The sequence below is a fragment of the Bos grunniens genome, chromosome 24 (genome assembly GCF_055505025.1).
Source record: "Bos grunniens cultivar Pamir isolate PY7600 chromosome 24, Bosgru_T2T1.0, whole genome shotgun sequence".
Lineage (NCBI taxonomy): Eukaryota > Metazoa > Chordata > Mammalia > Artiodactyla > Bovidae > Bos > Bos grunniens.
In genome coordinates, this window is record NC_141188.1 from 9,979,233 (window position 1) to 9,996,761 (window position 17,529).

At 38.3% G+C, this 17,529-nt stretch overlaps 1 protein-coding gene across 4 annotated transcripts in view; it reads right to left on the bottom strand.

The window, feature by feature from the left end:
* CCDC102B (coiled-coil domain containing 102B) overlaps window positions 1-17,529 on the bottom strand; it is a 278,297-nt gene that overhangs the window by 229,744 nt on the left and 31,024 nt on the right. For 3 of the 4 annotated variants that reach the window (XM_086372206.1, XM_086372204.1, XM_086372205.1), the window contains exons 2-3: window positions 6,624-7,230; window positions 5,044-5,264 (exon numbers count right to left, since the gene is read on the bottom strand). In XM_086372206.1, coding sequence (XP_086228332.1) covers window positions 5,044-5,264; window positions 6,624-7,214 — 812 coding nt within the window. In that variant the 5' untranslated portion in view covers window positions 7,215-7,230. The remainder of the gene's footprint in view (window positions 1-5,043; window positions 5,265-6,623; window positions 7,231-17,529) is intronic. The other variant, XM_086372207.1, reaches the window with a different exon arrangement.

Sequence of the window (17,529 nt, forward strand, 5' to 3'; positions counted from 1 at the left end):
AAAGAAAGAATCCACCTGCAATGCAGGAGACACAGGAGATGCAGGTTCAATCCCTGGGTCGGGAAGATCTCCTGGTGCAGGAAATGGCAACCCACTCCAGTATTCTTGCCTGAAAAATCTCATGCACAGAGGAGTTTGGCAGGCTAGAATCCATGGGGTCGCAAAGAGTCGAACACAACTAAGCACACACGCACTTTACCAGACCTGCATGAAATTTTTCATTATGTTAATTGAGGGATACACGTATATTCACATCCGTGTGTGTGTGTACATGTCTATATTTCTATCTCATGCTAGTCACTGGAGCATTTTCAACTTGGGATACCATCTCACCAATATTTAAAATCTAATTTTATTACAGAAAAACACAACATTTAATGAAGCAAAGCAAAACTCTTCTTATATTGAAAACAAATCAAGAAACATGGGTAAACCTATGCCTGATTCATATTGATGTTTAGTAGAAACCAATACAATACTGTAAAGCAATTATCCTTCAATTAAAAATAAATTAATTACATTAAATTAAAAGGGAGACTAAAACTCAGATTAATCAACACAAAGCCAGCACTTTCTAAGGGATAAAGGTGCCATCTGCAGTTTAACTTTAGAACTAATTCTGAATGCTAAAACACTGCATCAGAATAGTTCATCTCATCGTTTCTCTTCGGAGAAAGCAATGGCACCCCACTCCAGTACTCTTGCCTGGAAAATCCCATGGACGAAGGAGCCTGGTAGGCTGCAGTCCATGGGGTCGCTAGGAGTCGGACACAACTGGGCGACTTCACTTCCACTTTTCACTTTCATGCATTGGAGAAGGTGATGGCAACCCACTCCAGTGTTCTTGCCTAGGGAATCCCAGGGACAGGGGAGCCTGGTGGGCTGCTGTCTATGGGGTCGCAGAGTAGGACACAACTGAAGTGACTTAGCAGCAGCAGCATTCTATGTGAGGATCAGTTTTCCTTCTGTCATCTCAAAATTTCTACCTGGGAAGTCATTTTTTAAAAGAGATCATAAATATACAAGTTCTCAGTACACAAGCGACTTCCAGATACTGAGCGATTATTTATCAAACTGAACAAATACTCAGAGTACAAATAATAGAAAAACTTAAGTGTTTTCGATGAGGGCATTCTAGTCATGAGATGTTGGCAATGAGTCCCTGAGTTCTCTAGGTTAATTGTTGTACTCTAGTCAAGAGAAATTTCCCACTAAATGGGAACATAGAAAAAAATACATTCCCATCTTCTCAACTCCAGCCACCCACTCACTGAGATTCCAGGAGGAAGAATTTAAAAGATTAGACAGATTTATTGTAACAGTGTGTACTATATCCTTGGGAAACATTCTCTTATATAGAAGAAAAAAAAAGATTCTGCAACTTCCTTCTGTGGATTGCTGGCTAATGTTAATTCATGGACTCTTGGGACTATTTCTTTTTTTTTTTTTTTCTCCTTTTTTTTTAAATTTTATTTTATTTTTAAACTTTACAAATTGTATTAGTTTTGCCAAATATCAAAATGAATCCACCACAGGTATACATGTGTTCCCCATCCTGAACCCTCCTCCCTCCTCCCTCCCCATACCCTCCCTCTGGGTCGTCCCAGTGCACTAGCCCCAAGCATCCAGTATCGTGCATCGAACCTGGACTGACAACTCGTTTCATACATGATAGTATACATGTTTCAATGCCATTCTCCCAAATCTTCCCACCCTCTCCCTCTCCCACAGAGTCCATAAGACTGTTCTATACATCAGTGTCTCTTTTGCTGTCTCGTACACAGGGTTATTGTTAGCATCTTTCTAAATTCCATATATATACGTTAGTATACTGTATTGGTGTTTTTCTTTCTGGCTTACTTCACTCTATATAATAGGCTCCAGTTTCATCTACCTCATTAGAACTGATTCAAATGTATTCTTTTTAATGGCTGAGTAATACTCCATTGTGTATATGTACCACAGCTTTCTTATCCATTCATCTGCTGATGGACATCTAGGTTGCTTCCACGTCCTGGCTATTATAAACAGTGCTGCGTAAGACCAGAAACTATAAAACTCCTAGAGGAGAACATAGGAAAAACACTCTCTGACATACACCACAGCAGGATCCTCTATGACCCACCTCCCAGAATATTGGAAATAAAAGCAAAAATAAACAAATTGGACCTAATTAAACTTAAAAGCTTCTGCACAACAAAGGAAACTATTAGCAAGGTGAAAAGGCAGCCTTCAGAATGGGAGAAAATAATAGCAAATGAAGCAACTGACAAACAACTAATCTCAAAAATATACAAGCAACTCCTACAGCTCAACTCCAGAAAAATAAATGACCCAATCAAAAAATGGGCCAAAGAACTAAATAGACATTTCTCCAAAGAATACATACAGAGGGCTAACAAACACATGAAAAGATGCTCAACATCACTCATTATCAGAGAAATGCAAATCAAAACCACAATGAGGTACCATTTCACACCAGTCAGAATGGCTGTGATCCAAAAGTCTACAAATAATAAATGCTGGAGAGGGTGTGGAGAAAAGGGAACCCTCTTACACTGTTGGTGGGAATACAAACTAGTACAGCCACTATAGAGAACAGTGTGGAGATTCCTTAAAAAACTGGAAATAGAACTGCCTTATGACCCAGCAATCCCACTGCTGGGCGTACACACTGAGGGACTATTTCTTAAAGGGAGAATAAGGAAGCAAAATGGAATCAAAAGTCCCGTTTCCACCTTCATTCTCTCTAGCCTGTCTACAGTTTATATATACAAGCTGCTGAGAACTGGAGGATTTACTTACCGTGGGAATTATTCATTTATCCCAGGAAGTCAAAACCTAAACGATGTATACATGAGGGCATGTGTACAAGTGAGAGTGTAAAGACACAAAGGTGTATCATTCAAGCTGGCACCTTGGGGAGTTTACACGTCGGAAACAGCATTTTCACATTATTCCTGTCATGATATGTCGGTGAAGTAATGCGAGTGGGTTGGAGAGAAGTCTATAACCACTAAAAAGTTAAATCCTTCAAGAAATGAAGCCCGGAGGTTAGAACTTGACTGAGACTTGTAGTTACAGAGTAAATTAATTGTTAATATGGTTGCAGACTCTTGCAGAGAGAATCCCCATGAACAGAGGAGCCTAGTGGGCTACAGTCCATGGGATCGCAGAGTTAGACGGAAGCACAGTACATGGGTGCAGGCATAAAATTCAATTTTATTCTCTTTTGCTACTAATGTTGATCACTTCTGTTAGGAATTTACACTTGGTAGTAGAATAATAAATATTTATTACCTACACAGATACTTGTATTATCATAATCTGTGCATATGGTGAGGTACAAAGAATCTGAAAAAGGGAATTCGAGGTAGGAATAAATGTCAAAGGGACTCACGAGAGGCTTGTGGCTGACAGAAAAGGATTGACTGTTATAGAGCTTAGAGTATTTGTGAGAGGTCTGTGTGCATACTTATCACTGTTTCAATCCATTTAAACCAGGGGAATTAAAACCATTACATAATATATAGTTATATGCATACTTAGTGATAATATACATTCCCAGTTTTTTTTTTTATTCTGTCCATTAAGAATCTTATAACAAAAGAATATGGAAAAATAATTATTTTCAGATCTAGGGGCCACATTTTAAAGTACCATCAAATACTCCACACAATGCTAATAATTTTCTAGGGTAATAAAGAGGAAACAACAACAAAAAACTCATGTTGAGTAAATCATATCAGAGGCTGCTTTCCTAGGCATTATGTTTGATACTCGTAAGATTTCAGTGCAGAGGGCAGAAGTGATACTACGTGACTTGTGAAGCAAAGTCATTAAAATACCGTCTATTTCTCTCTGTGCCCTTTGGATGTTCACGTTCAGCCAAGCCATTATGCCACGGGGAAGCCAAGTGGCCACACAAATAGGCCATGTGAAGATGTTCCAACTAACACCCAGAGGAGCAAAAAAAGATCAACTGCCAGATCTGGGAGTAAGTGAGGCTTCAGATGATACACTACACCCCCACACACCTAAAGTCAGCCCATCCTTTGAGCCATCCCAGCTGAAGACACATGTAGCAAAATATGAACTGTCCATACAGATTCATGCTCAAGATTCATGAGCAGAATACCTGGTGATTGCTATCTCAATAATAATCAGCATTTGGGAAGTTCTGTTATAAAACAACAGACCATTGGAACACAAGCATCTCTATCCATATTTTTATGAAGCTGACAATAGCAGCTCTTGGTTAATCCAATATCACATATGCAGAGTATGTCAGAACAAGATGAATATCAGGGTATACTAATCTCAAGTCTAGTATCCTTCCTTGGAGAAGGCAATGGCACCCCACTCCAGTACTCTTGCCTGGAAAATCCCATGGATGAAGGAGCCTGGTGGGCTGCAGTCCATGGGGTCGCTAGAGTCGGACGCGACTGAACGACTTCACTTTCACTTTGATGCATTGGAGAAGGAAATGGCAACCCACTCCAGTGTTCTTGCCTGCAGAATCCCAGGGACAGGGAGCCTGGTGGGCTGCTGTCTATGGGGTCCAACCGAGTGGGACAGGACTGAAGTGACTCAGCAGCATCAGTATCCTTCCTCTATACCCCAAATGGTCAATGAAGACAGCATCTTTTTTTGGCAATCAATACCTCACAAAATTGTGAGCTGTCCATTATGAATATTAACGTATCCAACTTTACTGACTCACTGAAATCTATGAGCGCTGTAAAAGTTAGATAATACACAGGCTATTTTAACCATATACATTAGTAATTCAAATATAATAAAGGTGAATCTACCAGAGATGATGAGAACAAGGCTAAGATTTAAAAAAAGATAAAAGCTAACATGTTATAACTTTTCAAAATTCAAAAAATGAATGTAAAATTCAACACATTTTTAAATATTAGTAATTAATATTTTAGTCATAGGTAAAATACTTTACCAAATGGCCAGCTTACAAGGCTTCACAATTTTAAGAAGTTTGAAAGACAGACTTCATTAAGGAAGATAGTGATTAGTACTTACTCCCTTTCTTTCCATAAGACTTTTTGGAAATCATCCAAATGCCCCTGCAAAGCTGAAATTTCAGGCATTTCATTCTCCAGAGGCAGATTTATTGCCTGCAGTCTTAATCCAGGTCTCACTGTACAATTTTCAGAAATGCCATTCTTGAATAAATCAGGACAGTCTAGACTGAGTTTCATCTCCTCACTTAATTTTAATGGGTCAATAATCAAACTCGCTTCCTGAAAGAAAAAAAAATACAAAACAATGGTTAGTGTTGAATTTTAAAACTAAATATATAGAAATCACGAAAAAAAACATTTTTGAATGGAAATAAAATGTTACGATTCAACATCAAATTTTTATTTTCATTTATTCATCATTCTCTAATAGTGGTATATGGTCAAAGTTTAACTTATAATTTCTCAGGCTTTTTTTCCCTTTCTACGTCTTACCTTATTCTAATAAAACAAGTATCTCCACAGTGTTTTAAAAGTTTTCATTTACAATGAAATCTACATTATATCTACCATAAACCCTATACATTATGGAAAAGCTTAACATTTTAGATGAAATCATAGAACAGCAAGATATTATTTTTTTGTTTTAGAGGTAGAATTAAATAGAAAGGAGTAATAATATAAACAGTAAATAGTATAAACTATTTAAAGAGATAACACGAATTCGTAGTTTCCTTAAGCATGTTCTGTGGGTTGTTAATGAAAGAAAGTGAAAGTGAAAGTCGTTTAGTCCAGTCCAACTCTTTGCAACCCCATGAACTATACAGTCCATGGAATTCTCCAGGCCAGAATACTAGAGTGGGTAGCCTTGCCCTTCTCCAGAGAACCTTCCCAACCCAGGGATCGAACCCAGGTCTCTTGCATTGCAGATGGATTCTTTTACCAGCTGAGCCAGAAGGGAAGCCCAGTATTTATCAAATTACAACAGGACCATGCAATCCCACTCCTGTGAATATACCCAGAGAAAAACATGCCCCAAATGATACATGCTCCCCAATGTTCATTGCAGCACGGTTTACAATAGCTAAGACATGGAAGCAACCTAAGTGTTCCTTGACAGAGTCATGGATAAAGAAGATACATGTATACAAGGGAATATTACACAACCATTAAAAAGAATGAAATAATTCCATCTGCAGCAACATGGACCGACCTAGAGATTGTCAGGAAAAACAACACATGTATGACTGAATCACTTTGCTGTACAGTAGAAATTTACACAACACTGTAAATCAACTATAACTCAATAAAAAAAAAATTTTTTTAAAGAGGAGGAAATTTCGACAATAGACACATACAGAGGAAAACATGTGAAAACACAGGGAGAAGACGACTGTCTGTTAGCCAAGGAAGAAGGCCTCAGTGGAAGCCAGCCCTGCTAACACTTTGATCTCAGACTTCTAGCCTCTAGAATGGTGAGAAGATAATTCCTGTTTCTGAAAAGTCACCCAGTCTGTGGTCCTTTGTTCTAGCAGCCTAAACAACAAATCCAGTCACCACTGGCTTTGCTATCTCCCGCCCCTCCTTGTGAGTAGACACAGCATTCACATATGCACACAATCTCTGGATTCTTCTCCTGACCTTACTATTTGCGTTCTCCTTGGTGGGAAATTCTCTTTTTCCCAAACACTCTCTGATGGACTCACACGTTTTGGAACCAATTTGCAATGGGTCTCTCTGTGCACGGGCCACTTCGGGGAAACCAGGAAGCTTCCGGTCCTGGGTGGCCTCCACCGGATGCGGCAAAGGCTGCTTCTTTTTCAGAGCACTCAACTCCTTCACGGCCATGTCTAACTTGATTCTGAGTTGCCTGCCTTCCTCCCTGGCGCTGTTCCTTTCGGCTCGAACTTTACTCCACTTTTCTCGCCAGTTAGCGGTGCAGTCCGACCACCACCGCATGGTCTTCTCCATCTGAGCGGCGCGGGCCTTGACCTCCTCCAGCTCCCGCAGGCGAAGCTCAGCGCGGATATCCCACTCGCTGGTACTCCAGGAGGGAGCACGGCCACTGCGGGCGGCAGGAGACTGCGGCCCGAGAGGAGATGGACAGGAGCTGCCAGGGTCCCCGCGGGCCGGGGCAGGTGCCGCCAGGTCGCACGGTGATCTAACGCACGACTGCTGCATCCCGAAGATGTGTGTTTCCTCGATTAACCGATGAATGGAATCTAAATTCATGTTTATCTTTTCAGGCCTAAGAAAAGACAGAGAACATAATTGCATTTGAATTTCCTCTGCAATGATAAGAGCAATACCTACCTAAAGTTGACGGAAACAAGGCATCTTTTCAATACTGCATGTTTTTCCTTCCTCTGTAACTAAAAATATAGAGGAATTCGTGCGTTCGTAATTATCCTCAAAGAAACAGAAATTGCTCCCATTTTATTTTGCCGAACAAATACAAATAAATACGCAGAGACCCAATTGGGGCTAGCGTGGGACATGAATAATTCATTTTAACAAATCCGGTCCTTTTCAGGTAATATTTATTGCAACACACATTGGCCATTAACTGCTCAATGGTCCCCTATTCCCTGCTAACTAAAGCACGATTTGTTCAAGTAGAAGGCAGAAGCTATTGATCTCTGGAAGGGTAAAACCCTATTTCATCCCAGGAGGGGCTAAATCATGAGTGGTCTAAGTCTTCCATGACAGACCCCCATTTAACTCTTAAAGCAACATATGACTTGGCTCTGGCTGATGAGATGTGAGGGGAAATCTGCGAGAAAAATGTGAAAATATGAGAATGAGAACGCTTTCCTTCTGCCTTCTTCCTACCCGAACAAAGTCATGATCTAGAAAGACAGCAAGTGTAAAAGCTGTCCTGTAATGTTAAAAATGGTGGAACACGAGAGAAAGTACCTGATGTAATGATGGCGCTGCAGCGTGGAACATAGACGCCATGCCTCTAGTCTCCTTGCTATGTGAGAACGATTACCCATATTTATTTAAGCTATGATGAGTTTTCTGTTACTTGCAGTCATAATGACGTCTAACTGATACATGAATTAATTTCCTACCATGGCTCATATCATTAGAAGTTCAAAAAATAAAATATTATGAGTAAGATGTAGTCTTTGTCCTTAAAGACTTTATAGTCTAAATTTACAATACATAATATGCCCATAAAAATATTTTTAATCAAATTTAGTATTACATTATGTGTCAAATCAATGTTATCTTCCTAGGGTGTTTACAGGGTCCTCTAAGGAACACTGCTAAAGAAATGATGGGCTGTTCTCCAGAAATTTAGAGGCTTCACAGATGACACTGAACACAGTCTCAGCAATTTAAAAGGGAATTAAAAACAGTTTCAAGTATAAATAGCAAAGACAAATTAATTGGTAAATGCAAACCTTTCTTATGAGTATGTACACCCATTACCTTATTCAATATAGCAACATAGCCACATTGAGGATTTAGCAAGTGGAACGTTTTCTTTAAAATAAATGCTCAGAACATGCAGGTTAATTTACAAACTCATAAAGTTCTGTGTTTGTATAAGATTACCCATTTTTATTATCAAAGATTTTTCTGGTGTAAATAGTCTTAGATAACATTTCATATTCATGACATTAGTTACTCCCTTTTTCATTTCCTTTTATATAGTTACAGATCATAAACTGCCTTTTTATGAACCATCTATTTAATCAACTGAAGGGGTTTCATTATCTCAATTAAGTTACAAAATAAACTTTGATTCACTGGAAAAAACAGACAATATAATATTAAATGCATATTACTTTCAGTTGTAGTAAAAACACACACACACACACACATTTTAATAAGTATTCTGTAGAGATGCCGAACCAATTCACTCCTTATCATAGTATTTATGATAATAATATAAATTCATGGTAAATATTTTTGTTAGTATTAGTATATGTCCAATCATATTTGAATTAGTGCTGACTTGGAGTAAATGTTCCTTTCATTCACTGTAATTCAGAGGCAATGGTAATATAACTGACCAAGTTTCTTGGACCTTTAGTAAACCAAGATCAATATTAAAAAACAAAAAACAAAAAGAACTCTTAATTACAAGTAGGTACTATGCCATGCTCACTCACTCAGTTGTGTCCAATTCTTTGCAACACCATGGACTGTAGCCCACCAGGCTCCTCTGATTCTCCAGGCAAGAATACTGGAGTGGGTTCCCGTTTCCTTCTCCAGAGGATCTTCCTGACCCTGAGACTGTGTCCTGTTTCTCCTGCATTGGCAGGTGGATTCTTTACCACTGAACCACCTTGGTATCTGTGTATGTATATATATATATGTGTGTGTATATATATATATATATTTATACATATAAATAATGCTGTATTTCTTTTGGTAGAAATTTCCAAATGAAGACAGAAAATTTATTTCAACATATTAAAGTTAACAGTACTATTTAAAAAAATAAATCAGTATCATAAAATTGTAATGTCCTTAAAATGTCTCATTAACTTTTATCTCACTAGTTTTTTGATGACTTGATAATTGGATTCTGGTACATGGAGATCTTACCTGTCAGTTAACTATGTATTTTTTCACATCTGACTAAACAAAATAGAGTGGGATTTAATTATTCAGCCCTTCAACTTGAACAATATTTCCTATCCTAAAGTGTTTCTCAAGCAAGTTTAAGTGGAGATATGTAATCCTTATGCATATTTATTAAAGCATTCATTTTTCTCTGTAAATGTGTACCTAATGTTCACGTTTTATTTCAGATGACTATGAAAGCATTTGTCAGTGTTTGTAGCACAGAGCCTTTGATATATGGGAAAATATTCTAATGCTTTTGAATCTGGTTTCTTATATTGATTTTTGCATGGTTTTTACCACACACACAAAAAAAAAAAGGAGTGGGGAGCACCAGGAAACTCTTGGAGGTGATGGATATGTTTATTATCTTGAAAATGATGCTTTCATGAGTGCACACATAGGGCCAAGCTCATCAAATTGTGTACAGTAAACACATGCAGTATTCTATACCAGTGACACCTCAATAAAGCTGTTTTCAAAACTATCAGGCTGCCATGATTACTGCAAGGAGTTTTGAATGCAGTATATAGCCATATTAATAAAATTTGAGGGTCCACAATGTATAGAGTATATTACTACATGCATTATTTCTTGCCCACGAGGAGTTTTATGTATGAGACATTGGACTCCAGAGTCTATTGGTGCGAGTTCTGACTGTCATTTTCTAGGTAGGTGATCGTGTACAAATCACAAATTGCCTTTGACTCATATCCTTATTTGTAAAGGAAACCAGAATTATCATGTGCCTTGTTGAGTTCTTGTGACTACTAAATGGGAAACTGCATACCGATTGGCTAGCCCAGGCAAGGTGACTGTTATCCTCAGTGCTACACAAGTCACTCGTATGTCACCGTGGACAGTTGTACTATTTAATTTTTTCAGTTTCTTTCCTCTATTTTGGTTTAGTTTAAAAAAAAAATAATTGGCCACATTGTGCAGCATTCAGGATCTCAGTTCCCCCACCATGGATCAAACCCATGACCCTAGTACTGGAAGCAAGGGGCCTTAACCACTGGACTGCCAAGCAAATCCCCTCCTTCCCTCTCTTTTGAAAGAGAAAAGTGAAAGTGAAAGTCACTCAGTCGTGTCTGACTCTTTGTGAGTCCATGGACTGTAGTCCATGGGAGTCTCCAGGCCAGAATACTGGAGCAGGTAGCCTTCTCTTCTCCAAGGGATCTTCCCAAGCCAGGGATCAAACCCAGATCTCCCACACTGCAGGAGAAAAGCTGTGCTTAAAGATTAGGGATAGTAACAGATAAATGTGTGATTTATAAAAAAGGTCTGAATATCATGGAATAAGGGGGTATAATCTCAATTTTTATAACATGAATATTATTCAGTGAAATGTTCAGTACTATAATTATCTCTATCCCAGATATGAAGAAACTAGGGCTGAGGGTCCTGATGCAGGTCAGACTTGGTCCCAGTCCAAGTCAGACACTCAGGAGTCAACCCACAGAAAAACGTATGGTTATCCAAGTGAAAAGAGAGCCGGGGAGAAATAAATTAGGAGTATGGGATTAGCAATACAAACCACTATACATAAAACAGATAAACAACAAAACTTATTGTATAACACAGGGAACAATTGAATATTTTATAACAATGTATAGTGGAAAATAATCTGAAAAAAATACATGTGTATACATATAACTGCTTCCCTTGTGGCTCAGACGGTAAAGCGTCTGCCTACAATGTGGGAGACCCGGGTTCTATCCCTGGGTCAGGAAGTTCCCCTGGAGAAGGAAATGGCAACCCACTCCAGTATTCTTGCCTGGAAAAATCCCATGGACGGAGGAGCCCAGTAGGCTACAGTCCATGGGGTTGCAAAGACTCGGACACGACTGAGTGACTTCACTTCTATACATATGACTAAATCACTTTGCTGTGTACCTAAAACTAACTCAATATTATAAATCAGCTATACTTTATTAAGGAAAAAATTAAAGAAAAATGAAAGATAAAAAGAGAAGAGGTCAGTCCATTTGGGGAATTAAGGAATTTTGAATCCAGGGCCAATGCCTTTCCATATCCACTCTGGTGAGATCCTCTTTTAGGTTAATTCATAAACACGTTGGGCAGAGTTCCATTCTGGATATTTTTATGTTCAGATAGCTCCCATTAAACCATCCTACAAGTAGTCGGCTGATCCTTATGTTGTGTTTCGAGTGAATTCATTCTCCTCCTCATTGCTTAAAGGAGCTGCAAGGTCTGGCCTCGTCCACTGCTCTGTGCTTCGGCCACCCTCGTGTGTCTGTTCCTTGCACAAACCTCGCCTCAGTGATCTCCTCTGTGGAACCCAATTACTAGGCAGGAGCCCAGTCCCCTCTCCCCACATGCCCACCACCCCATCCCTCAACTAGCAGCTCATAGGCCTATGCTTGCCTCTCTCCCATCCCTTGAGACCCTACATCTGAGGTCCTCCCTTTGGCCTCCTCCGTGATAGTGACATGTCTTCTGCCATCTTGGGATCTTGCTAATTACCAACACCAACCAATCAAGCTAACCATCACACATTTTAGCTCTCTTTGAAAGAAATGAGCAGTGTATTGTGATTTAACACACACCTACGTACTGAAAAAAGTCTGTCTCATACGATGTCTTATGTTATCAGAAGAATGAGGTTGACCAGAAATAAAAGCATTTTTGGCAGAAGTTACTTTATCAGAGCAGACAAAACCACGTCCAAAGAGATTTTTGTTTTATTGTTTATACTTATTGCTTTCCATTAACCTATAGGAAATGAATTCTAAATGAAACCTGTCTTGGGTTTTTTTTTTTCCTAAGAAGTATAGGATCTCTAATGCACATGCGATAATGTTAACAAAAGCCGTAAACAAGGAGAAAATAGATTGATTCAGATACTAAAGATAATGCTAAGGAACATTTGTTGCTATATACATGATGCCATTCACTGTGATAAAAAGAGAAAAAGAAGAACCAGTTTTTAATATTCAGGAAAGTAAAACATCATATTGCACTATAAAATGTGGCCTGTTAAACATGCACAAGTGATTAGCACGAAAACCTATGCAATTTGTATGGGTCAAAGCAGAAAAATACAATATATTTTTAGAAGTGTTTTGCAAGAGAACACTAAATATTAAATGTGAAGACTGCAGTTGTGATAGTGAGGTAAATGAAATAATTACAGTGAATGACAATATAACATCACATCAATATAGATCAAGTGTTGACCACAATATTTTTTAAAAATCCATACACAGTGTCAAATTATCCATACACATACAAATTATATGTCAAATATAACATCACATCAATATAGATCAAGTGTTGACCACAATATTTTTTAAAAATCCATACACAGTGTCAAATTATACAAATTATACACAAGTCTACATTTGTTGATGTGAATTCAAGATTTTAGAATCATATAGAAGCAGGAAATACTTGCACAAAGAAGACAACTAAATAATATAAAATAAATATGTACAGATTGCCTATAAAGCTTACTTTATTTTCTAAAATCAGTATAGCATAAAATAAGCACAAATGTAAACATTTTAAAACATGTATATATATGTTTTCCAAAAGTCATTATTGAATTTAAATTTCATTATCTGATAAAATAGAAATCATCTTTATTTTAAAGAATTGGAACTCATGTGATAAGCCCTGTCTTTTCTTAGCCAACTATTCATTGCTTCCTATCTAACTTCTTATATTCCTTAGAATTGTTGAAGCCATGTATCACTGTTTTATATCAATGAGATGTTTTTTCTTTAGGTTTTCAGGAAAAATTATTTGAGAAAAATAATGTTTCTAAGATAATGCTCCATGATAAAAAATTAACCTCATTTCTTATAAAATAAATTATTTCAGAATAATCTCTCCACATAGCATCTTGATATTATTGTTACCATTTCCAGACAATATCAGTGTTTTCCACATTTTTAGAGGCTAAAAAAAGAATTACTGTTACACATTAAAAGATAACCTTTTGGGTCACAGGTAAACTTATCAGTCTTACTTCTTTGGAATGTGATTGTAGACATAAAGAAAGATCCAAAATCCACAATCCACTTTATAAAGTACCAAGGAATCATTTGTAATGAGTCTTGGAAAAATAAAATTTCTGGGGTTTGGCAGGCTGATCACCTAGAAGTTTTTATAGTGGTCTGCCTGCCAAGCACAAATTTAGGTTCAGATAACTTAGAATTCCTTGGAGGATAGAGCATAATTTAACTACTCTTCTGTAGTACCGGGGACATCAATCAGGTTCAAGAAAGTTCTGGTTTAAAATATTTATGAAATGTCTCACCTGTAAACAAATATTAAGATAGAAAGATACTTTATCTAAGATTTGAGCTTATAGCTTAAGTATATTTCTTCTAACAATACATATAAAATCTATGCTACTTACTATTTATTTGTATGGAAGCCTGACACTTGTTGAATTTCTTAGCATTTTTTTAGTATTTATGCTTATTTCAAGGTTTCAGCGAAGGAAACCACAAACTACCCCAATTTTCTCATGTAATCTAATCCAATTTAATAGTGCCAACTAAATAAGCCAAAATATCCGTTGAGATTTTGAGCCAAAAACTGAAATTAGTATTAGCTGCAGTAGAGCTAGAGAGCCCAGTCGAATTTATTTTCATGTAAGAATAATCTTGCCACAATATCCAGATGTCTCCAGGTGGCTAACAGGATGCACATTTTATTGGAAAGAACAGCAAAAACCTGGTCATGTCAAAGATACTACCACCTTCTAAAGGTGAGCAGGTGACACTGAATCTGGAATTTACATTGCGGTGGACATGAGTTTGAGCAAACTCCAGGGCCTCCTGCCCAGTGAAGGACAGGAAAGCCTGGCGTGCTGCCGTCGATGGAATTGCAAAGAGTCAGACACAACTAAGCAACTCAACAACGGCAACAATGTTTATACCATTTTGTGTAACTTCATAGACATTAAATAGTGTAGAGGACTATAAGGCTGTGTCTATAAATATTAGTTAGAAAATTAAAATAAAATCCAGAAGAGCATATACCCAACAACTCAAAATTCTAATTATTAAGTCATAACGTGAGAGCAAATGAACCAATGAAATAACTCCTATCAGTTTCATGACAAGCCAAGGGGTACTGGGAGGACCTATGACTTCCTGTTTTGTGTTTTTTTTTTTTCTGTTTGTTCTTTATTTAAAAGCTATTCCTTTGTTAAAATTGTTTTAATAATCTAAATTGTTAAATTTCCTTTAATATAGAATTCATCAATATTTTCCATTAGTTATGTTCCTTTTGTGGTGAATAAGACCACAAACCATCCCAATTTTGCTAAGCATTTCCTAAGAAAAATTCCTAAGCCATTTATGTCATTCCCATTTGCTCTTAAAGAATGTGTGTGGTTAAGTCAGAAATTCTTCATGGATCTGGTTACCACTTTGTCGCGAACAAGAGAAAGGTCTTCTCATGTCAGTAAGATTTAGCATTTTCTCACACCCATTTGATGGAATGTGTGTAGCTGCCAAATTGCTCTGCATCAGCTGACCAGCAAGTTTTCACAGGCTTAACAATGAAATTTGGAGAATACAACCCAAATGGCTGTCATATTTACTTTTGAAATGCAGTTATAAAAATTTTTAATAAAAATATTTATTCTTAGTCTGTTCATCACTCAGTCATGCCCAACTCTTTGTGACCCCTGTTCAATTTTCCCGAGTATATTCTTTACATTGATAATCCAAATTGACTAAAATATCACTTCAAAAAGCCAAGAGGAAAAATTGAAATCAGAAGCAGAAATGTCCTAATGTATCTGCATATTTGTGAGCTATATCTATACATGATATTCCCAAATACTTTGTTTCATTCACCCTATTTCTTACTAAGGGCTTCCCGGGTGACTTACTGGTAAAGAATCCACCTGCAGTGCAGGAAATGCAGTAGATGCAGGTTCGATCCCTGGGTCAGAAAGATCCCCTGGAGGAGGGCATGGCAACCCACTCCAGTATTCTTAACTGGAGGATCCATGGAGAGAGAAGCTTGGCAGGCTACAGTCCATAAGACTGCAGAGTCGAACCCAACTGAAGTGACCGAGCATACACGCACACACTTCTTACTAAAGCAAAACAATATTTACACAAAGGCTTGCATGATATTGTTCGTGAGGCTCTATTTCTTAAACATGATCTGGAATTTAATTTTCAGTGTGACGATCTGTGACCATATTGGTGGCAGAGATTAAAATTTGCCCTTTTGAATGTTCAAACAATACATCTTATAAAGTCCAACTCAAGGAAATCACAATACTATCGATTTGTCTTATGCTATAGGGAGCATACAGGAGAGATGGCACAAGATTAAGTTCTATTCTGGACAAGAGAAAGACCAGACCAATGGCACCCCACTCTAGTACTCTTGCCTGGAAAACCCCATGGATGGAGGAGCCTGGTGGGCTGCAGTCCATGGGGTCACTAAGGGTCAGACACGACTGAGTGACTTCACTTTCACTTTTCACTTTCATGCATTGGAGAAGGAAATGGCACCCCACTCCAGTGTTCTTGTATGGAAAATTCCATGGGCAGAGAAATCCGGTGGGCTACAGTCCATGGGGCCACAAAGAGTAGGACACAACTGAGCACAATTTATTTATTCAGTATAATTATTAGACAGTGCCATGATAAAATGTAGAAAGAAAGTTTAGTTGCTCAGTCATGTCTGACTCTTTGTGACCCCATGAACTGTAGCCCACCAGGCTCCTCCATCCACAGGATTTTCCAGGCAAGAGTACTGGAGTGGGTTGCCATTTCCTTCTGCAGAGGATCTTCCCAACCCAGGGTTTGAACCTGGGTCTCCCACATTGTGTGCAGATGCTTTACTGACTGAGCCACCAGGGAAGTCAAATAAAATACACTTAAGTTCAGCTAAGGGGTAGTAGACAATTCTGCAAATAATTACCACAGTAAAGGTGGTATATTGGGGGCTTCTTAGGTGGCTCAGCAGTAAAGAATCCACCTGCCAATGCAGGAAACACAGATTTGATCCCTGGCTCAGTAAGAGCACTTGGAGAAGGAAAAGACAACCCACTTTAGTATTCTTGCCTGAGAAATCCCAGGCAAGGGAGGAGCCTTGCAGGCTACAGTCCATAGCATCGCAAAAGAGTCGAACATGACTTATCCACTAAACAACAACAACAAAGATGGTATATTAGTTTTCTGTTGCTCTTGTGACAAATTACCACAAACTTAATGCCTGAAAAACAACACAAACTTATTATCTTACATTTCTAAAGTTCAGAAGCCTGAAATTAATCTCTCTAGCTAAAAATTTCCATCCCTGTTGGATCATTCCCTTTCACACACTAATTGCATCCTTACCACCTTCCTCACCAAGTAAGTGTCCTATTTCTGTATCCCCAGGACCAAAGAGACAATTATCACATGTGTTTGTTTCCACTCTTCATTTCCTCACATCCCGTTTCTCACCTACCCATTTCAACTGGAAATCTGTACACACTACTCCATAGAAATCCCACTTGTCAAGATCACAATTGCCAAGTCAGATACTCATCTTTTCCCTTGCCTAATGTGACTTCAGTAACTTTCAAAGCAATTGAAAATTCCTTGCTTTTTAAACACATGTGTCTTTTGTTCTCCTTATCACCACCTTCTTCTGATTATTCAGCACTTCCTCCCACTTGTTCTCCTTTGTTTCTCCCTGCTGCTCCTCCCTAACCCACTCCAGTGTTCTTGCCTGGAGAATCCCAGGGACAGGGGTGGGTTGCAGTCTACGGGGTCGCACAGAGTCGGACACGACTGAAGCGACTTAGCAGCAGCAGCCCCAGCAGCTGCTCCTCCCTGCATAGTGGAGAGTCAAAGCTTGATGACACTAAAGAGAATGCCTTTGCCATTGACCATCAAATTCCTAACTCTAATTGCTCCATTTCACCTGAGCTCTAGACTAATGCAGTGCAAAATTTTCTCTGTATCTCTACTTGGTG